General features: G+C 39.3%; 1 protein-coding gene across 1 annotated transcript; it reads left to right on the top strand.

Annotated features, from left to right (window-relative positions):
• Positions 1-526: 526 nt before the first annotated feature.
• Positions 527-20,172, top strand: LOC122836260 (N-terminal EF-hand calcium-binding protein 1-like). The gene is made up of 12 exons (XM_044126092.1): positions 527-938; positions 6,006-6,030; positions 10,366-10,474; positions 11,740-11,765; positions 11,947-12,044; positions 15,483-15,741; positions 15,814-15,893; positions 16,648-16,701; positions 17,541-17,653; positions 17,808-17,885; positions 18,010-18,101; positions 18,895-20,172. The coding sequence occupies exons 1-12, from the start codon at positions 822-824 to the stop codon at positions 18,921-18,923; spliced, it is 1,080 nt and encodes a 359-aa protein (XP_043982027.1). The 5' UTR covers positions 527-821; the 3' UTR covers positions 18,924-20,172.
• Positions 20,173-22,503: the final 2,331 nt, after the last annotated feature.

Raw genomic sequence — 22,503 nt, 5'->3', positions numbered from 1 at the left:
CTGATACATTGGAGTCCTCTGCCAAACTTGTTACTATCAAGTTTTCTTGCAGGGTTCTCCTGTTTTTATTTCTATCTGTCTGCTATGTGCCCAGGAGTAAGATGGAGGACACTGCGTGTCTGTGTATATGACAGGAATTTTTAACTTTTGATATTACTGTCTTTAAATAAAGGCGCAAAAGAAATGAATTTTGTGCATAGGTTAGGAAGCCTACATTTTCTCTGTGTTTGTACTACATTAAACATGTAGCACTGTTTAATGTGCAATCCTTGATTAAATAAATTTGAATTAAACTGAACTGAACCCCATTCTGTGTTCACATTGGAAATGAATCACGCATGCGCAAAGTTGCTTCTCGTCAGATTTTCCTACTGTGGCACGGATATGTCGGTGCTAGTGCACAGGAAGGATGTATTCATAAGAAATCTGCTGAGTAAGCACTATGTGACTTAGCATCGATGTGCGCATGCGCATTACCACGAGGTAGGACGGATGAATGGGTAGCACAGATATTTAGAACGCCGGCAGAGGGTGCGTTTCTCTGACTCCTTGATTCAATGCTGCCTCCGGAGGCGGAGTTTTTGTTTTATTTTTTAAAAAATTCTTAATTCTGCTGCTCCCGACTGGCAGACAGGGGGCAGCAAAAGGTTCCATCTCTTTCTGACTGAATCACACAGGACAAGCAGCAGCATCATCATCCTCATCAGCATCACCCTCTGTCACAAGGACGAGCTCCTCATCTAGACGCGCACAAGAAACAGGACAATCTTTTTTTCTATTTTTTTTTTCCATAATCAGAAGCATAATATTACAGCGTCAAGATGCTGGCCTGCACGGAGCTGATCACCATGTGTCTCCAGTCCGCGAAGCACGAACACTTAAGAAAGCAGCAGGAGCTCGACTACAATCAGAACCAAGGCTTCGCTTTATTCCATGATGTAAGTAAAACACACCAGATGTCACAGCGTTTGAAACTCAGACGGGTTTTCAGTTGAGACTCGTGCATGTTTGGGTCCTTATCGAAACGTGTTCAGCCTCTGTCCGTCTGTTGAGGTGTCGTTTCCTCACCGTACTGTTCGCCTGACTCACTGTCCTTCACTCCTCTCTTTATGAATGGCTCTTGCCGAGTTAAAATGCGGCCCATTCACGCCACTTTTGCGTAAGAAAGGTGAGTGCAATAAGATCAAAAACGCCTGTCCAACTCGGTCATCTAGCATGCAGAAAACAGTTGGCGTGCCAACGATTTCAGCATCGTTATTCTTGTCAGGTTATTTACGTGAAAATAAGAATCTTAATGATGATTCTGCGCCACCAAATCTGCCTGTAAAACATTTATGTTTTATGAGGAACCTCCCTCAAAAAAGCTCCAACCGAGCAGCTTTTTATATGCAGACAAGTTTTGAATTATTTATTAGGGTATAAACAGGATATCGCCACTAAGGAAATGTCTTGCTGCTCATCTGCTTACTCCTCTGAAAGGTTGTCATTCAATCCCTTTTTATTGTATTTTACTATATGCACCTCCGAAGGGGAAACAGTTTATCTGCACCGTGCCATCAATTTTCAAACAGCTGACTTGCAGTAAAGTTAATTTAATTTTCCGAAGACACGGCTTCCAAATTTTATTTTGGTAAAGTTGATTTAATTTGTTTTAATTTACAGAATGCACCATGAGAGAGTCAACTACTGCCAGTGCATTTTCCTTATACTCGCTAAAACCTCCTTCCTTTTTCTGTTGTTTTAATTTAAGCCAATTTCAATGTAGTTACTGGATCCACCACGAAAGAGCCAAGTGTCTGTTATCAGCATCGTTTCCTATCTTTAGACTCTTGCTTGCTTGCAGTAAATGTAATCCAGTTCCCTCGAGGTGGATTACAGCAGTCTGCGGTGAGTGTGCATTTGGTGTAAATGTATGTTTTCAATCCCCATCCTATGGCCTTGCATTTCTTCACAACCATCTAAACTTGCTAATAAATAAGGGCTTTTCCTGTTGCTTTTAACAGACACTTTCACATATTCTCAATGGAAGGAAACCTGTTTCATGTAGCTCTTTATGTTGCCACTCCAAAAATAATGGAATTGAGCTGCACTGGATAGATTTCCAATGTTAAATCAACCTAGCACACACACACACACTCGCACACACACGCACATATTTGCAGTATTTCACAGGGAACTGAGGCAAGTGTGAGGTTTTCAGTCTCTCCAGAGCTCCCAAAAGAGATTAAAAAAAGCTCTTAGTGTTGTTTCCACCTCTTTGTGAAAAGGCCTGTTAGTCTGTCTTGTTTTAATTACAAGCATTGATTGGTTGTACCGACTCTCTGACATAAATCCTCTTTACATGCCTGAGACGACATTTATTTGGCTAATACTTTGCCTCTGCATTATGTGCTTTGCAATATGATTTACTACAAAACCAGAGGAAAACCTTATAAATAAATCCGAGAACCTATCCCCTATTTTGCCGCTTTTTCTTCATGATTACAGTTTAAGCACGAAGTCTGCCTATCCCTCGAGTCAGGCGTAAAATAGTCCAGTGAAATTGAATCTTCCTGCCAGATTTCTTCCCTGGCTCATGTTCGCTTGTCCAAGCTTCCTGTTAGCTTTTCTGTCAGCTGTCTTGGGTGCGATGCGGTCTCAGAGCTCCTGGGGTTGGGGGGTGGGGGTATCTGACAGTGACAGGGCTTCCTACCTCCACCCAAACGTCACCATAGCAGCTTGTCACTCCACAGGAGGCTGAGGGCAGCTGCGGATCATCTGCCAGCTGTAGCCCGAATCTGTCACAGAGCCACATTTATGGCAGGTGATTACTGTGACTGTGACTCAGCGACTACATTCAGTCAGAATGAGAAAGAGGAAGTCAGTGGTCGTTTTAATTGATTTTGTAGTTTGTTGAAAATTGAGAATTTGAGCAAAAGATTTCTTGAATAAGTCTTGATAAATCTTGGCCCTTTTTACAGTTTGTCATGTGTTTCACTGGGATTTAACGTGAGAGACCAACACAAATTAATGTTTTTTTATTTAAAAATAGCTCAAACGTTTTGTTTTTAATACGTGGTACAGTTTTGTCGAACCACCCAGACTGAAATTTGTGCTTGTGCTTCAGCATAACTCAGCCCCATTTGGCTGATAACATTCATGGTTTAATTTACCGTACTGTTAATCCTTTTGCAATTTTAAAGCAACTGACCATTATGCATTGTTTTGAACCAGTTTGTTACATCCTGAAGAACAAACCGAGCATCTTCTCAGTTTAAACTGCCAACACGCAGGTCTAATGGGTGCTTTCCTTGTTTATATTTCAAACAAAAGAAACAAAAGTATAAATAAAATATTTTTGTTATTGAACATCTCATGCCTTCCTTTGTTTAAGCTTGATGCTAATTGTAAATTTTAATCTTGGCTCCCTTATATTGTGTCAGCTGTGTTCAAATGGAACGTGATCTTTAAAACTCTCATCTTTTGCAGAGCTTCTTATCTAGGATCCCATTCTGTTGAATTCACCATTCATAATAACCGCAAGTAACCTTTTGCATTTAACGGTTTAAAAAAACATATTCAAGATAATTAAATAAAAACAAACTTTAGTTAAATAGGAAGATTAATAGCTGACCTTATTGTTCAATGTGACAGAGCTTATGACATTCTAAGAACCTCAGTTTTGTGTAGACCAGAAGTTAAAGTAATTTAGTGCAATTATTGGCACCCTTGATAACGGTTTATATATATAAAAAAAACCTGGACAGGTCGCCAGTCTGTCGCAGTGCAACACAGAGACATACAGGACACACAACCATTCACACTCACACTCACACCTAGGGAGAATTTAGAGACCAATTAACTTGACAGTCATGTTTTTGGACTGTGGGAGGAAGCCGGAGAACCCGGAGAGAACCCACCATGCACAGGGAGAACATGCAAACTCCATGCAGAAAGACCCCGGGCCGGGAATTGAACCCAGGACCTTCTTGCTGCAAGGCACTGTGCAGCCCTATTATTATTATTATTATTATTATTATTATTATTATTATTATTATTATTATTATTATTATTATTATTATTATTATTATTATTATTATTATTATTATTATGCTTGTTAAATATTGATCAAAGCCTACACAGAGCCACTGATGAACCCCTACGGACACGTACTGCAGATGTCTGAATCACATCATCAAGTATCTTCTTTATCATTTATGTCATGTTTAATTCACAATATTGCTATTGCTAGAAACTGGAAAAAAGACAGAAGTCAGTCTTGAAACTGAACTGAAATTGAAGGGTGTTGTGCTTTTTGAAGACTCCCGTTTGATGATGAAATTTATCAACCCACCACTGATCTGTTCGGGTTCACTCAAAGTCACTAAGCAGAGAGGAAAAAAGCCGGAAATAAACAGCCTCTTTGATCTTGCATTTCATACAGACACACACACACACACACGCACACACACACACGACAATCTAGCATCTATTTAGATTTAGTGTCCTGGTATGTGTGAGGGAGGATGTTTTTCTGGCCACGTTCATAGCATGGATTAATGAACATGAAGCAATGACACTGTTGAACTGGTTGATCACAGAACTGTGGAGACATTTTGAAGCAGTGGGAACATTTTTAGTGTCGAGAGAGAGAAGAAAGCATGAGATGTATCTGTTTGAAGCTCTTCTTCATGTGATGTGTCACTTACTTTAGAGATGAAAAATTTTTGACTCGCTGAGATTATCTTATTTCCTGTTTATGCATGCATGATACAATGTCGAAGTTGAATTAGTATTTATGCCATTGAGTTCTTGAGATCTTGGCTTGGCTTTCTTTGTAAAAAGTAGCTCAGATTATATTGAGAGACTCGGTGAAAGTCAATTTTGGTGTCTCGCCACTGATTTAGTTCTGGACTTTGACCGAACCACTCCACTCTATGACCCAAACCATTCCCTGCAGCTCTGGCCATATGTTTAGATCTGCTCTCCTACTCAAATCCTTTGCGGCCTCGAACAGAGTTTACTCCAGGAATAACTGAAAATCCTCCCTACAGCATAATGCTGCCACCACCATGTTTCATGTGGTGTCATGTGAACTTATTCCCCCCTCAGAAAACATTTCGCAAGTTGGTCAGAAAGTATAAACCATCCATCTGCTGACGACTTCTGACTTTCTTTCCACCGTGATGCTTCTCACCACTCCTTCTACTCCATCGAGTGCATCGACTAATGGTTACCATGTCAACAGATCCTCCCACATGGGCTGTGGATGTTGAAGGCTTATGCAGAACTACTGTATTTATACTGAGACTGAATTACTCGCAAGAAAAAAAATATACATTTACAAATTAGATGACTTCTTAAGTACTGAATTTCATTTAGAACTACGTATTAGACTGCTGGCCTATTACAACAGTCCCAAAGTATCCCAAAGTTTGTGTTGGCAACAAAAAAAATGTGTATTTTTCAATCACCAAGAAGCTTTTAAATTGAATTGATTTTATTTGATTTGTGCAACGCATATTAATGAGCGTACAATATTGCTGTAAATGCACCGACAAATACTGTGGCAGAGTCCCACAAAACAAACAACGCAATACAAAAAAATAATAACAGCATGAGCAAAGAAAATAATCAAAAAGACACAATAAAAACCACAAATAAAACCAATAGATGTTCGATTAATCCTGTTTTAAAATAGCTTTATCAAAGGGCTTAGTATCTTTTAAGTGTCTGCAATGACAATATCTGTCATACCAAAATTAAAAAGGAAAATTCTAAAAGATGCTTCAGGTTTGATAATCGCAGTGCTGACTGCCAACCGGACATTTTTGTAGGTTTTCTCTTAAATACGTGGAGCTCTGTCCTATGGGCCGTGTCTTCCAGCTCCTGCATCCTTCTGTTCAGACCACAGCTTACATTTCAAGCCTGTGTTGAAGAATGTAGATGCTTTTTCTGTGGTATGCATGTGGTTTTTTTTTTGTCAACTTCAAATTTTACTAATCCTTCTTTATTTCCTCTTGCAGATTTTTTGTCGGGCGGACAAAAACGGTGAGTTCTGACCCAGTTGGACTGATGGGCAAAGATTAAAAATTAATTTTGCATGCTAAAAATCTGTAGGAGAGCTTTGTTCTGAAGTGAAAACTTTTCATCCTCTTGCTTGCATGATATGTGTTTTTAGGTTTGTTGTCCTGCTACAAGCTGAACTACTGACCCAGTTTTAAGACTTTTACAGCCCTTTGCTTAGCATTTAGCTTCATCCATCTTTCCATTGTCTTCCATATTCTGCTAACGACAAATATTCTCAACAACACACCACGTCTCGCTGTTTGGGTACTTGTTTGTGAAAAACATATTAAAAAAGCACCGGTTTGTGTTGGTTCGTCACATCAAACCCGATAAAATCCTTTGAAGCTTGGAGCTTGCGTTTGTGTTAAACTTAAACAGCAATACTTCTGCAAGGCAATGTAGAAATAGAGCAGATAGGGCCAAAGAGCTGTATGCAAATCGTCACCAGTGCTAATGCACAACATTTGGCGTCCCAGCAGAATTTCTAACTCCTAATGAAACCCGCCGGAGACTTTTCCCTTCTCCCATCTCACTCTTCGGCTGGAATAATTTGTTGGAGCGGTGCCACTTTGCTTGAAAGAATCGTCTCCTCCTCATAGCAAAACACGGAGCGTTTAGCTCTCCGCTAAAAAGTCGCGCTGACAAACAGGGAAATCTTCTCCCGCTTAATTTTTTATTCATGCGCTGCATCCTACTTGTAGCGACACGCAGAAAGGAGGCAAGTGTTTAATGCGTGTGAGGCATCCACGAACTCCGCGCGCTTTTCCTCAGGAGAAATGCTGGATGTGTTGCGTAAGAGCGAGATTAATGATGCGGCGCGTTGAACAGGGATCGTCCGGGGCTCGCGTTTTAGCGATACGGCGTTAGATGAAAACTCTGTCGTTTGTGAATTATAGATGAAGAAAATAAAAGGTGCCTCTTTTTTTTTTCACCAGGGCTTTTGTGTGCACATAAAAGAAGAGGGAGGACGGATTCCTCCTTTCTCTGCATAGATTTGAGTCCTTGCATTATCACTTTGTGGCCGAAGTTTTCAGTTTAGGCAAATCAAGAATACGTTTAAACGTTTAGCACTCACACCAAGCGATTGTTTTTCACTCCTTTTTGGAAAAAAAAAAAAAAAGGGGGTGGGGGAAATGTTCCTGCGGTTTTGAGGTTGTTATCATCAGTCTGCAGCAGAGCTCACTTTGTGTTTGCCTCTTTTTAAACTCAATGATCCTTGCACCCAAAGAATGTAAATAAACAGCCTCTCTATTCAGAAGCTCCTGCGTAGGCCGCCATAATACGCCCGGAGTGCCATGAATTTATAATAGAACAACAACTGGCTAACATACTAATATCCTCGCAGCCTTTATTATGGATTTAAAAGAAACCGTGATCTGTATGAGTGCAGCAACATGGGAAACACAAAGCTTCAACTCGGTGATCTTGCACAGAAATTAGCTTTTTTTTTTTTTGCTGATATGCAACAAGATTAATGACTGATATTATGATTTGTTTTGACAGTCTTGCCCTGAGTTATCATCCAGAGAAAACAAAAACAGGCATGAAAAACTGACAAGCCAATGATTAGGCTTTGATATCAAAATCTTTCAACAAGGAGAGATGTGAGAGACGCTACAAACTCTTTAGGATTTTTAATACAGCTTAAAAATATACCACTAAAATATTAGAGGGAACACCTAACCAAAAGCAATATGAGGAAGACATGGCATTGCGATATTATTTGTAGATTATTGCTGTCCTTTTTAAAAAAAGTTATTCCAATGTCCCCACCCCGTTCCCTGGGCTTTAGGAAACAAAATCTGTCAGGTGTGAACATGAAGGTCAGTGGAAACCCGTCCCACTGACCAACTGGCCAGCAAAGTTTGAATACATCGCAGTTAAAACATTACAGCTTGGCAAAAATAAAAGTACTGCCCTCTCGCAGTCATTTCCGATTGCAACGTTGCACCCACTGAAATGGCAAAGTGGATTGTGTTTCTCACATTGTGCAGCTCCTGCTTGGTGAGACATTAAAGCGTGGCCGAAAATGTCAGAAGAAATTACGTAAAGGGGCGAAAGCTTTATCGCAGCACTACGGCTGAGAAAATTGCACACTTAGAAAACAGATTTGCTCCCGATGCAGGTGAGATATGTCAGTGCAGAAAGCGAACAACAAATACGAGGTCTCAGTTTTATCCTCCTGCTTCCCTGTTGTCCCGCAGAAATGCTGCAGCTCCAGATGGCAGCCAGTTAGATGAAAACTTTCAGCTTTTCTTAATCTCTTAAGGTTTTAGAGTAACATAAATTGGAAAGGATTTTGGCTATGAGATGCTGAAACCAGCGTGCTCAAGTATATCTCGACTCCACTTTTCATTATCTTAACTGCGGGATTTACTCTGCCTGTTGATTTTTTATTTTTATTTTTATGCATCAGCACTGAAACATTGCCTTTTATATTCTGCTAAGCAGGACAGGATCTGCATATTATATTGGTTTCCCATTAGCTGTGCAGGAAGGCAGTGCTGCAGTAGAGTGTCAGTTCTTCCTCTCTGAAGTCGGCGTGTGTGTGTGTGTGTGTGTGTTTGGGTATGTGTGTGTGGGGGGGGGAAGCGACCTAAATGAAGATACAATTTAAAACCATTTAAGAAAGAACTAAACTGACTATTACAAAACATAATAAAATATACTTATAAAGGGAACATTCTTAAAAACTAACTCTGTTTGTCAAACTAAACAGCTGCATTCGAGTTGCATTAAGCCTCAGATGTCTGTACTCTATGTCAATATTCTTTCAAGATATTAAAGACTAATAAAGTAATGACTGACTCCGATCCCATCCTTTCAAAGTTAGGAACCTTTTTGCGTTACATTTTTAATATTCTATTGAATTATTCTGATGTATGTTCTGAATCGTTAGCACTGCCTTTGTAGAAGGTTTACATCGCCGGCCCTAAGGGAAGTGCGCAAGAGGTCCTTGAGAAAAATAGCAAAAAGAGCTTTTTTATTCAGCCAGGCCACACTTTGAGCTGCAGGTTTTATTCAGGGCGATGTGAGGCAGGTAGGTAATCCACCGCGCCGCTGCTGCAGACAACACTTTTAATTTCCCTAAAGAGGTGCTGGTGCATAGACACAAAGCTTCCCTCAGATTAGCTGCAGCAACATCAGCATGTTTTTGAAAGAGCAAGCCTCTCAGTCTGGCTTTTCCACACATTCTGAATGTGCGGACATAAATCGTGTTTTATGTCAAAAGAGTGGAGGAAGTGTGAATAAGATGCATTATTAACACAAAATCAGCTTAGTGAATATAAATCTACACATCCCTGTTAAAATATTGAGTTTTTGGGATGCAAAATATTTATCTGTAAAACACCAACAACACCTGCTCTCTTTAGAATCGCTGTTTACTTCGGCTTATTTTAGCATGAGAAAAGACTGGCTCTGTAACGTCTGCACAGCCACAATAACAGGCTCATCTTTTGTAATAATAATGAGATCATGATAAATAATTTCCGAACTTATTTCTGCCATTGATTAACTCAAAAAAAAAAACAAGAATTTCTAAACATGAACATTTTCCCATTTTTGTTCAGTCAATTTTTACCAAAATTGTTTCCACAAAAAGAAAACTTCTGAACTGGATTTTATAAAAAAGACTTCTGATCAATTTACAGCCAAAGAACAAAGAAGAGTTAATCAACACTGCTTCTTAATTTTCCCTGCCCCCTTGGGTCAGAACAGACTCTACATTCACACTAACTGCTTGTTAATATTTACTGTTTTTGACATTTTTGGCGACATTTCGCAACAGAACATGGCTGTCTGGTTTTGTCCGATAAGCTGCGTCTACGTACAGAACTGCGCTCTGGGTTTCTGCTGGAGCTCCGATCGAAGAAACAGGGAACGCTTGTGTAACGTTGCCATCTGAGCTGCTCTGTATTTTGGGCGTCTTATCGTGTGCGAAACCAAACCAGTGTTCTGCCTCTGAAGGAGTTAGATGATGAGTCAGAGATGCAACAGACTTTATTTACTCCTACATGATGTGGAACATGAAATAATGAGAGAAATTAAGATCAGTCTCTTCGTATAGCTTCGTTTCCCAGCTGTAGGTATAGATTCAGGCGTAACATTCCACCATAATCCAATCTTTCGACGCAACAGCTGAATTGTGTTCTAAGCTCTCTGTTTTGTTTCTCTTTTTTCTGTTCCAATACAAAATGTCTTACAAGCTAAGGATTGATGGGATTAACAAGTGTATCTCATATAGTGGCGCTGCTAACCGAATAAAGCTGCTGAGGCCTCGTTATAAAGACAGTCTGGTTGTTGGTCTCCTTGCAGACGATGGGAAGCTGTCCATGGAGGAATTCCAGTCCTACTTCGCTGACGGCGTCCTCACTGACGAGCAGATGCAGGAGCTGTATTACTCCATCGACAGGCAGCAGACAGAGTAAGCTCTTCCAGCTCTCTTGTTTGGATCTCATCCAGCTCTTCTGCTTTTTGCTTCTCTATTTTATTTATTTTTTTTATTTTGTGTTTGTTTGTTTATGCTGCCTGGCTGCAAGACTTTAATTCCTCACTTCAGCAAGGAATATCAGCAGAGAGCCTACGTTGGGGATGATTATTTAAAATGCAGTGTGAAGAATGCAAGCATAAAAAAAATAAAATACAAACATTTCATCAGACTGTTGACTTTACGTGTTCCCCAATTTCACTCTCTGTTGCAAATAAGAAAAACTGTACAAGATGAGCAATTTATTGCTCCAGCTGTGCAACAATCTATCACACTGGTTTGCAAGTGATTGGTCATTACACCCCAGTTAAAGGCCAGGTGACTGCATCGCCTCATTATCGCTACTTCCTGATGAAACACAGAAGGTTTTCTCCCAATTTATATATAAAAAAAAACACATTTAGTGAAGTAGATGCTGCGAGGAAAACTGAGGACACAGTGAGTTTGCACAAAGTAGGAAATGGACTGAGAGAGATCACTTGAAACAGCTGAAATCCTGATGTGTGCCAGGAGTCACAGCACCATTAGCAGGAGCCGCATTGGCTGTCAGCCTGAAACGACCCAAGGAGCAGCTCATTATTTTTGACAGAAATGTTCAAAAGTACAGATGAGCGGCCGATTAGAAAGTGGTAGAGAGACTTCCTCTTCACATGACACTTTTGGGACACTTTTGGGTAGCATATTCTGATAATAATCCTGAGTAAAATGCCACAGTTTCACAGCATTTAGATAAAATTGTTTGTTTTTGTTATTGAACACAGAAAAGAGATATTTAATCCCACTGATACTGATGTGACATTTATCTTAACAGTTTTCACGGTGGTCTCTGTAATATCTTTTTATGGCGATTGTGTTTTTGATATGCAGACTCGAGGCAAACATGTTAATTTCATACTTTCTTTTGAGGGGTTTCAGATTCAGATCCCCAAATGGACAATCAATGATACGGCAAGTATGTGATTATAAAAGGGCATAAAAACTAAAAAACAAAGTATCAGAAGTAAAGCAAAAACAAACAAAAAAATCAAATAATAAAACATACTTAAAAAAGACATCAAATATAAATCAATATATAGTTGGCATTGTTTAACACAAGAGGTTTCCTGTTTAAAGTATTCCTCATTCAATCTTTGTTTCACTGATTACAGAACTTATGAAAAGTGTTGCAGGTTTTTAAGTTTCACCTCCTGATCTTTTCGCAGCAACCTGGACATAGACAAGCTCTCAGGTAATGATGCTTTTTCACCTTCTCATAACAACTTTGCTAACAAACTATTGGAAATGTCGCCAACTTAAGCTTCACTGTATTGCTGATCATAACTAGTCAGCTAATCTCTATTTGTGAGGTAATCAGTCAAGCCTGTTGAAAATGCCACTGATAGGCTAATTATAGTTCTTTTGTTCCACAGCGTACTTCACTCCTCACCTGGGGGAATATGTCGATGTCCTGTCTGCACTGGAAAAGCTGAACGTGGCCATTTTAAAGGCCATGGATAAAACTAAAGAGGTGGGTGATTAACGCTTTTGTCAGCTCGTTGAGCTGAATTTTCCCTGTCAAATCTTCACAGAAACATAACATAACAGCTTTCAGGATGTCCGTCGCCATCCTCCTTCTCTGAAAGCTGCTCATTAGTGCCCCTCTTGTCAACTTTGTGTAGCCTAGCATGACTCTCTTGATCTGTTATTTAGTCTGCACTTCTTTTCCTAAGTGACAATACCTTCAAACATGAGCTATAGTATGATCAACAAAATGTGCAGCTTTATCTAGTGCAGAGCGTCTGGTTTATATACTTTGGATCAACAATTTTGATTCTTTTTCTTCTTTTGCTCTTTCCTTTGGTTTGTTATTTTTGTTTGTATTTCCTTTTTATTCATGTAAAGCACTTTGAATTGCCGTGTTGCTGAAAATGTGCCATGCAAATAAAATTACGTTACCTTAAGATCTCCTCATTATCAGGTCCATCAGAGGGAAAACACAGGCAACAAATGCTGCGAAACTGTTCAATACATTGTACAATATTTGACATGAGGGACATCAACACATTCCTCTTTGAGTTTAAATGTTCATCATATCTGATGCAAGTTTCAGCATTTTTTGAATTATCATTATTTAGCTAAGAAACAAATCTTTTCAGAACTCCATCATCACATAGTTGTGCTCACTGTTATCCAATCTTTGTTGTAACTTCTCATTCATCTGTAAAATCAAGAAAACATTGTTTCCCATTCATTTTCAAGGTAAAACACCCTTTTGTTTGTATCTGCATTTCCAGATAACAAGACTTGGCATGTAATAGTAAAATCTCCAGCCTCGGTTTCTGTTCGACGCTAATTAGTTTCTCACGAAATCCTGCTGAGGAGCAGTCGAGCCGAACACATCATATTCCAAGAGGTGGATTTGTGCGTCTGCCCTTTGAGAGGGCTGCAATCATCTGGGTGAAGGTGCAGTCAGAAAAGATTAGCATCGGAGAACTTTTCCCAAAGACGTAATCAATAGCTAAGCCCGGTTTGCATGGATGCTCAGCAGCCCTCTGTGCAGAGCCAGTTAGCGAGTAATTTTAGTATTTGGCACAGGAGGAGAGTCATGTTCGGATGGAGAATAGACAGATGCTTGGCTGTTATAATGAGGTGTTTCTTTTGTTTTTCTTTTTTTCATCCAGTGTTATGCAGCAGTTTATTTTCACTGCAGAGGATGATGGGTAACAGGGAATTATAGATGATAATTACCAAAGACAACCCGCCCGAACGCGTCAGCAGAACTGACGTCAGATTTCCTCTGAAGAAATGGAACACAGACCTGTGGTCATGTCTGAACTTTCTTCTCCTCTTGTATTCTGATTGTATCTTTTTTTTAACTCTGGAGGGTGCTTTTCATCCCCCACCCCTCCTTGCTTCTTCTTCCATCTCTCTAAATCTCCAACATGGTCTCCTTGTCTGGCAGCGTTTTTTCTTCTTCCAAGCCGTCTTACATCTCATGCATTTTTCATGTTGCTGATAGTCGGTCAGAAAGTTCTTTTGTTGTTTTTCTTTTGCCCTGAGGAGAAGAGCTTATTTTTAGTCTTTTTGAGGTCCAAATTTTTGAAGAAAAACTTTGAGGTACCTCTAGGATATGCCCGACCTTGTGCCCAACTCTAGGCAAAAGCCTGGGATTTGAGCCCAGGACCTTATTTCAGCAAGGCAGCAGTGTAACAGCTGCTAAGCCTGTACTAAAGCTGAGCACTGGGGATAGGCATTAGCCATCTGCTCAACAGACTTGCAAGGACTTAGTTGGCAAAATAAACAAATTAACTTAGAACTTCAGATGTGCTAAGACACCACCAGGCATTTTTGCATTTTAGAAAAATATATAGAATACAATCTTTATGATTGTCTATTTGTTGCGTAAAGCTGATATTTCCTCCTCGATGCAGCTGCTCACTTGTTTCAAAATGAAATGAAGGAGAAAAGATAATTTTTCAAACAGTTCTTTTTTGGGTTTTTTTCCATTTAAACTCAATTTTGTTGCACCACAGGCTGCAAGTGAGGATGATGAGGTTCATTACTTGACAAAAACTGTGCTGGGAAAAATGTATGATCTACTGAAACAGCCTTTTCACCGGAGCTTCATAAAATCCTACTGAGGTCTTGTGTTTCTTTATGGAATAAATCTATGAAATCTCGCTGGCTTTGCATTCCTAAATCGTGGGTAATCTAAAACGTGACATCATTCACATGCTAAGCATTTCATTGTTAGAGTCCAGTCTCAAGTCATTTTCAGCTTTGAGTATTTTTTATAGGATTGCCCTGTACCTCTGTCAATTTTCTTTAGTATAATCCTGGTGAAGTCAAAATATTCCCATATTGGTGACGTGCCCACCATATTTCTTCTCAGGCATGGTGCATTCAGGCCCAAATGAGGTGTTGGCTTTCTCTCACAATTAGTGTTTTGCACGCAGAACAAAATGTTGCTTTATCTAAACGCTTGCTCTTTCAGAGTTTTCATGGCCCTCTTTGCTTCTTGTCTGTCAGGTTAGGTGGTCGGCCATGTCCATTGGCAGGAAAGTAGTGCCAAGTTCCTTTTGTTTATTGGATTGGACCAATAATCTTTAAACGTGTCCACATCTTTATCCTGACCTGTCCTCTCTGTTCCTTGGTGTTCATGTTGCTGTTTGTTCACAAATGTGCTCTGAGTTAAATTACCCACAGACATCCACCCTATTAATTTTTTTTTTGGTGACTTCTAAAGCAATTGTTCGAACAGGATTTTGTATTAAGGCATCACAATAAAGGGTGAATAAAGGCACTTTTGCATTATTTTGCTTGCAGCTCATTGGAAGCTATGTGTTTATGTTGTCTATTACATAAAATCCCAAGGTACATTACATTTTTTGGAATATTTAACAAAAGTTCAGTGGATATAAGTAGCTTCCAGTGGATCTGTATTTAAATATATGAGCTGTTATCATCCTTTTGAATAGTTTTCTTAAATCAAACATTTAGATGCTAGCTATGTTTTTTTAATTCCATCAGTTAAATATTAAAGTCCTTGAAAAGGAAGAATAGTCGCTCCTTTTGAAGTGAGGTATCACATGAACTGTCTGAAACATAATTTTTTTTTACTGGGAATCAGTTCAGAACCCGGTTCAAAGCATTTTCTTCAAATGTAGCTTTCCGACAGTTGGATGCATGTTATCTTTGAAATATTAAGTTAATCTCCTTTAAATTAATTATTCCTTTGATTTAACCACATCAATTTGTGATGATGGAAGGAAGCAGCCAGAAATGTGTTATTGATGTAAGAAATCCTTTTTCATTTCGGGTTCACCCAAAAAAAAAAAAAAAAAAAAAAAAGCAGATTAATGTATTTTTAAAGATAAAACTTACAAATTTGATGTTGCAAGGCTGTAACTTTTTCTTTTATTTCTCTTATTAAAAATGAAAGGTTACCTTACCTCTGTGTTTTTAGGAGTATCAAGGCTCATCAGTGCTTGGCCAGTTTGTCACTCGCTTCCTGCTGAGGGAAACCTCATCCCAGATTCAGTCGCTGCAGTCCTCCCTGGATTGTGCCACAGAGGCCGTCCATGACCTCGGCTGCACCGGGAGGAGGATGGTGAAGAAACCCGAGGACCTCCCCATCCAGAGGGTCCCCAAGCGGCCCAACCGACGCATCCAGAAGAACATGTGTATCTCTCCCACAGACCCCTACTCCGGGATGCTCACCACAGGTGAAATATGAGAGAAAGGAAACGGACCAAGACGGGTTCGCTGCTGTGCTAATACTTTATTTCTGGTGTCAGGGGTAAGCGTGGAGCCGGACAACCACTGGGGCTCCCAGATTAACCAGCTGGAGGAGCTCATGGATAAATTGGACTGTGAGGTTGGTGGGAAATCAGCTCTTTTCAAAATTTATATTCCAGTACTTTTCTTGACTCATAGCAAGAGCTTCATTCTGTATTTAGCACCATTCTATTTTAAGACGCCTAATAAGTTGATCTTTTATGTTGCTACTGAAACGTGGCGGGAAGCAGTCGCATAAAAATCAGCTCAAGCATGTCATTGCAACGTTTCTGGAGTTTTTCCATTAAGCCGGAGAGTTAAATGTGCCAGAAAGACGTTGAGTTTCAGCCAAAAGCTGCGTTGGAGGAGAAAAAAAATTCAATGCAAGCCGTGTTGTTACCAATAACAATGTTAGAGAAACTGTTTGAGCATGAGTTTTTTTTTTTTTCAGGTGCAAAGTTTATTTTAAAAACATCTGACATCCGCGATATTGCCAAACTACATTTACAATGACATATACAAACATGCCAAGCTGTTTTTTTTTTTTATGTATATGAACTCCAGACTGCATGGAGATGAAGTGAAAAGCAGATTGATGATTTAAGAGAAAAAAGCTTTGCAGTGCTGATCTATTTTATTTTATTTTTTAGGCATCCATTTAAAACTTAGATACGATTTTAGAGCGCAGATATCAGATTCATTGCGCTCGCCCTCCAGCATGATAATAATGGCATTACAGAGCTCCGCTATGCACTGGAGAATTTTAATATAATTCACTGGAGGGCTGACGTGAATTGTGTGAAATCTGTGTTTTTGCGACACAATATGAAGAAAAATGTGTTCTCCGTTTTCAGAGTCCACGTCTTGAACCGCTTAACGAAGACACTTTGGCAGGAACATATAAATCGGTGAGTCTTTAGCATCTGCAGATTATTTTGTGCAAAATGTTTCAGCTAAAAGATTTGCATGGACTCTGTGGAAATTGTGGTCTCATCAATTTTGGGCTTATAATGATTTTTGCAAAAGGTTATTTTTGCAGGCTGGAGTGATGATACAACCAAAAAATGTCAAGTTTTAAGAACAACCCTTTGTTCTTAAAACTTAGATTGACCTTCCTAACACACGGATTTCCACACAATGGATATTTATGAACTCGGCTTATGAACCAGATAAAAAACAGTTTTACTAAATGCAACCCAAAGAAGAAATGTGCTCTTCTACTTTCTAAATTTAGTTGTTGACCTAATAAAAAGATGTGATTCATATGGTATTCCTAAATTGTAAGACTGATTTGGTTTATGATGGTCTGTTAGACTGTTAAATATAGCAGTTCTTTGCTCATAATAAAGTCCAACTGCTTTCTAATGCTGCACCAAATAAAAGCTAAACGCTTTTGAAAGTTCTTGCAATTTCCAGCCATTTTCCCTTTGCAAATGGCTATTTGTAAATAATAAACAAAATAAAAGAAATGGATGACTTATTGAAGATTGTGAAGAAAAAGCGAAAGCTGTTTGCCCAAGATATTGGTCTGGTCTAGCAGCTGTCCTTCAAAAAAGTGACCCAGACAAAAATATGAGCATATCGAAGGTTAGAAAGTCTACCAAGACTGAGAGTCTCGATATGAAAGAGAACAATCGTCAAACAGAAGAGAAAGCCATTTTTGATGCGAGAATTTTCCCAATTTCTACCACTTCTAATCCTCTTTCATTGTTTGTTTGTTGACATCGTTTTTCAATATTCTCCTCAGAACATTCTTCTGGTTCAGAGGCAGATGTCTGTGAAGGAGAGAGACGTGGAGCAATTTCAGCAAGCTCTCAAAATCTACACAGATGCCACCAGCAGCCAGCTTAACAACCTACAGTATGTCCTCCTTTCTGCGTCTGTGTTGTTTTCGCCTGAGGACCTCGCTCTGTGATTTCATGCATCCATTTCCAACTGCCTCAGTCCTCGACGATGTACAACCCAGAACCACTCCCACTGCCCTCATTCTCTTTTCTATTCTTGTTGTCAACAGCGTTTCAGTCCAAAACCTGCCAGACAGATCATGCTTCATCATGTATGAGTTCTGGCAGGATCGTCTCTCCTGGATGAGGTACTGTGTGTGCTCCCTGTTTTTAAATTTCCAATTGGACTATACAAACGTTTGCCAAGTGCACAGAACCGCTAATAAATTCACTTTGAAGTGCACGACTGATAGTTTTTTTTTTCTTTTACAGCTATCTGCAGTCGTCCATCAGCAAAACCTTTCAGCGCTGCATCATCGACTCGCTGGAAGAGCCAGAAATAGTCTCCACTATGCTTCTCCCAGGTACAAACTGACACAAGAAGTCTCTGCCTACTGAAAGAAACCATACAGATTGTGGGTAAAAATGCATAGTTTGTGTTCAGCAAATTATTATTATATTAGTTGACTCCTAGCAATCAGCTAATCACTACTAGTGGAAAAACCCCAGTCCATGTTGGGACTTAGATGTCACATTGGCTTTCTGAAAGGACCTAAATGTGAAGGGTGGTTGAAGTTGACCCGCTGTCGCCAAGTGAGGTGCTGAAATCACAGTGGCAGTCAACTTTTTGGATCTTTACTATAAACTCATGAAACCAATGCCTGAAACGAAAAGATGCGTTGATTTAAGCCCCATTCACACCAGCCTTCTATAACTGAAGGTGAACATGCAACTTTTCTCTGGCTAGAAGAAGAAAACTCCGGTCTTCGTAGGCTTCAGGTGAACACAACGCTGGGGATTATGGGTAGTCACAAGCAAAACAAAGTGCCTGTACATGATTACAAGGAAAAGCGACTCGCTGCCACATTGAGGGAGGGTGAGGTAGAAGCTCTGATATGGTCCGATAAAGATTTACAGTGTTTACAGGACGAATGATCGTTTTCAGGATAATCAGCATACACATGTAGTCCGTGGTATTCCCTCAAACAGAAGAACATGTCCAGAATATGACATGTGCCCCATTTTTATCCCAATATCCAAATAATGCAGAACATCATGGTGACTGTACACAGGTTAGCTTTAGAAGATTCTGCTTGTCGTTCTGCCTGTTGCAAGGTGTTTTCTCATTATTGTTTAACACATTGCTTCATTTTCCAGCTTCCTGGTGGATCATGAACAACAATTGAACGAACACAGCTGCTCAAAACCCAGTGGAAGCAGACGTAGGAAGAAACCTCCTCTGAGTCCTTTTGGTTTGAAACCAACTCCCTCCTCCCCCCTTCTGGCATGACTGGGATTGCTTTTGTAACATTTTCAGTTTTAAAAAAGGACAGCCAAGAAAAACGTGCAATACTATGACGCAAACAACAATCTCAGATTGCAAAAACAACAACCACAAAAAAGGACGTAAACCAGTGTGCAACTGGGCAATTGAAAGCCTAATGCTCATTTCAGACTCACTGGCACGTTTCAATCTATTTACCTTTTTGAAACACAAGAGAGATGATCAAAATAGGTTGTGCATGACTTCTGTTTCTCTGAATGCTTGTTTCTTTTTTTCTCAGAGTTGCATCTTGCAGTAGATAGATATGACATCAATGGCACAACAAAGAAAAAAAAGAGACTCAAAAATGAAATCTTACCTGTCCATCCACTGCTTTTTCCTCCACACTAAGAGAAACACACACACACACACACACACACACACAATAAAAAATCTTGTGCTTTGGTGTTCTCCTTGTGCTGTTGTGCATTGTTGTCTCCTCCAAAGCTTTGCTACCAGACACAGATAGGTCAGACAGCCATCTGATAGGACAATAGCTATTGAATAATTATGACCTGTATCTGAACACCTGTCATCTGTGTCACTCTTGCACTTTAATAAATATATCTATATGGAACATGAACATTATTGTGGAGAATGAGATTTTTTTTTGATTTTTTTAAATTTTTTTGATCGTCTCTTTGTAAAATGTAAAATCAATCCGCTATTCTGAAAAAGCTAAGAGATATCCTAGTGGAGAACAAGTCACCAGATAATCGTTACTCTCAGCGTTAAATAAGTAAAAAGCCATTACTCTACATATGTAGTGTGTTACCAACAGAATCTAGACGTTAAAAAATAAGAAATCTTTATTTTGGGAATACTGCTGGACTTGTTGTGTGTCTTATTATGCTAGAAAGAACCCCAGTTTGTGTACAGTAGCTAAAAGCCGTAGGACTGATGTAACTGTGTTATAACTCTGGTGTATGTACATTGAATTAGTATGTAAAAGTTGAGGTTTAATATGGGGAATAAACATCACCACTCATTTACTTGGAGTGTTTATGATTTCTTTTGAGTTTTATATCGATTCTGTTTTGGCTGTTTTTTGTTGTTGTTGTTGTTGTTTTGGTTTCGTTTTCTGGCATGAATTAAAGTTTAAATGAAAGAGAGGACTAAATTGTTGTTCTTTTTTGTGACGCACGGACTAAATTCATGTGAAACTACCGGCAAATTTACCGATAAAAATGGAAATCGGTTTACTTCCCTCGCGGTTGTCTGAAATAATGTGCTAATATGGGCTCACAGTTTCATCAACCTGAAACTTTGACCAACTTCTAGAACGTAATTGAACTCCTTTAAACAATGACGAGTCTATTACATAACTCTGCTGATTTTCGAGTTTCCAAAGCCGACGTGCACCTGGAGGCATTTTGCTCAGCTCTTTCCCTCCCACCCCGAAAAAACCCTTCAACTATCTGACAAAGAGGCGCTTCACACTTCACACAATCTTATTGTAAATTCAGAGGAGGTTGTGTAGGACTTGAGTGCGTGAGAAAGACATATTTTTTTCATTAGCATAAGATGCTATAGGAATAACAACATACTTTGATTTCTGATGAGAAGAAAAGGGTAAATTGAAACTTTATGCTGGAGTTTCTGCAGTAATTTTGATATTTTGTCATATTTGTGAACGTGTTTACCTGCTGCAATATGTGAGAACAGAAAGGAAGAAAGAAATACCCAGGCTTTTCATCTTTGGTAAAGTAAATGGAAAGATTTTTCTTTTTTTCTTTTTACAGAAACTGCTGGAAGTTTAGATAATGAAGGCAGGAAGACTTCACAGCTTCTGCCACTTTAGATCTCACATCATAATCCCTTCCTGCTGCTGTTTTCTTCTCAGTGGCAGCGGGGCTTCTGCAGGGATGTCTGGACCATCACACCACACTTTTCTGGCTTTTGAAATAAAATTTGCATCAGTGACTCTCAAACTTTTTAACTATCACCTCCCTTTCCACAATTAAGTTTCAGAACTAAGTTTTGCATTTGTTTTTTTTGTTTTTTGTTTGCTTGTTTTTTTTTATTTATTTAGTCACCAAACATAAAGAACAAACACAAACCAAATTCAAAAACTCCAACACAAACTGTAAATCCAAAATGGCTGGATGATAAAATAAGGAAATAGCTGCAATTCACAACAGATTGCTTGAACTTCTGGTAGTTCACACAACTGGTAAAGTTGGATTTACTGTTTGGAAATAAATGTAGGTAACACTCTAAGAGTCATAGTATAGCCTCCAGTAAAACCAACACACAGGACAATGATCTGATCTATGGCAGCAGACGGGTTTAAGTCAGCTTGAATACGGTTTGTGTTAATGAAATCAATGATAGTTCCACTTCAGGGGAAAGAGTGAGACGATATAATAAGGAATGACTCTACAGGTGGAGTCCCCACCCCCCATAGTTTTACATTTGGCTTGGGTCATTGTCACTGCTGATAGCCTGAGGCAGTGACAAGGTGTAAACAACAAAGGTTACACAGGTCTTCCAGGATTTCACAAAAAAATGTTTCCATTGCCAGGAGGTTTGCTGTAGAGCGCTGTCACAGGCCAGCAAAACGACCTCCAGCACTCCTAAATGTCTGACCTAACACTAAAAAAAACAGGTTTCTGCTCAACACAGTGGAACCGGATTCATATTTACTATGGAAAACCAGAATTAGCAGCTCCCCTACTTATGTCTGGCCTTTTTCACAGCTGAGAGCAGGTTTAACCAGCTCACATGTAGCTGATGTGAAAGGGTCTGGTGCAATGACGGAGATCATTATGCTGCCTGAATCATCATTCATGACCGGTTTGGTGGCGAGTGAGTCACAATCTGGGGAGGCATATCCATGCAGGAACACACCCACACACACCGACACACACACACACACACACACACACACACACAGCTCTCTACATGCTTGGAACATGTTCACCATCATGTGGCGAGAGCATGCAGGCAGTTCCTGGAAGATGAAGGTGTTGATGTCACTGATTTGCAACATAAATCCAATAGAACACTGCTGGGACGTTATGTTCAGTCCATCTGACTCTGCCTCAGCGGTTGCACCTCAGACTTTACAGTAACTCAGTAACATCAGACTAGCTGGAACACTAGCCATACAGTCAGGTGGGTACAAACTTGATTTAGCAAGTTTTTTATTTCCATCCATCCATCCATTTTCTTTACACCCTTCTTCCCTAAATGGGGTTGGGAGGGTTGCTGGTGCCTATCTCCAGCTGCGTCCCGGGCGAGAGGCGTTTTTTATTTTATTTTATTTTATTTTATTTTATTTTATTTTATTTTATTTTATTTTATTTTATTTTATTTTATTTTATTTTATTTTATTTTATTTTATTTTATTTTATTTTATTTTATTTTATTTTATTTTATTTTATTTTATGGGTGCAGCCCGCATACTTAAATCTGCTTCTTGACCCACCAGTATATTTTTA

This window comes from Gambusia affinis, linkage group LG01 (genome assembly GCF_019740435.1).
Source record: "Gambusia affinis linkage group LG01, SWU_Gaff_1.0, whole genome shotgun sequence".
Taxonomy (NCBI): Eukaryota; Metazoa; Chordata; class Actinopteri; order Cyprinodontiformes; family Poeciliidae; genus Gambusia; species Gambusia affinis.
Note: the sequence above shows the minus strand (reverse complement) of the source record. Positions and strands in the feature narration are given on the sequence as shown.

Coding starts and splice junctions, on each gene's coding strand:
- LOC122836260 (XM_044126092.1), top strand. CDS start 822: ATGCTGGCCTGCACGGAGCTGATCACCATGTGTCTCCAGTCCGCGAAG. Junction 12,045..15,482: donor CCATGGATAAAACTAAAGAG/GTGGGTGATTAA, acceptor CTGTGTTTTTAG/GAGTATCAAGGCTCATCAGT. Junction 17,654..17,807: donor AGCCAGCTTAACAACCTACA/GTATGTCCTCCT, acceptor TGTTGTCAACAG/CGTTTCAGTCCAAAACCTGC.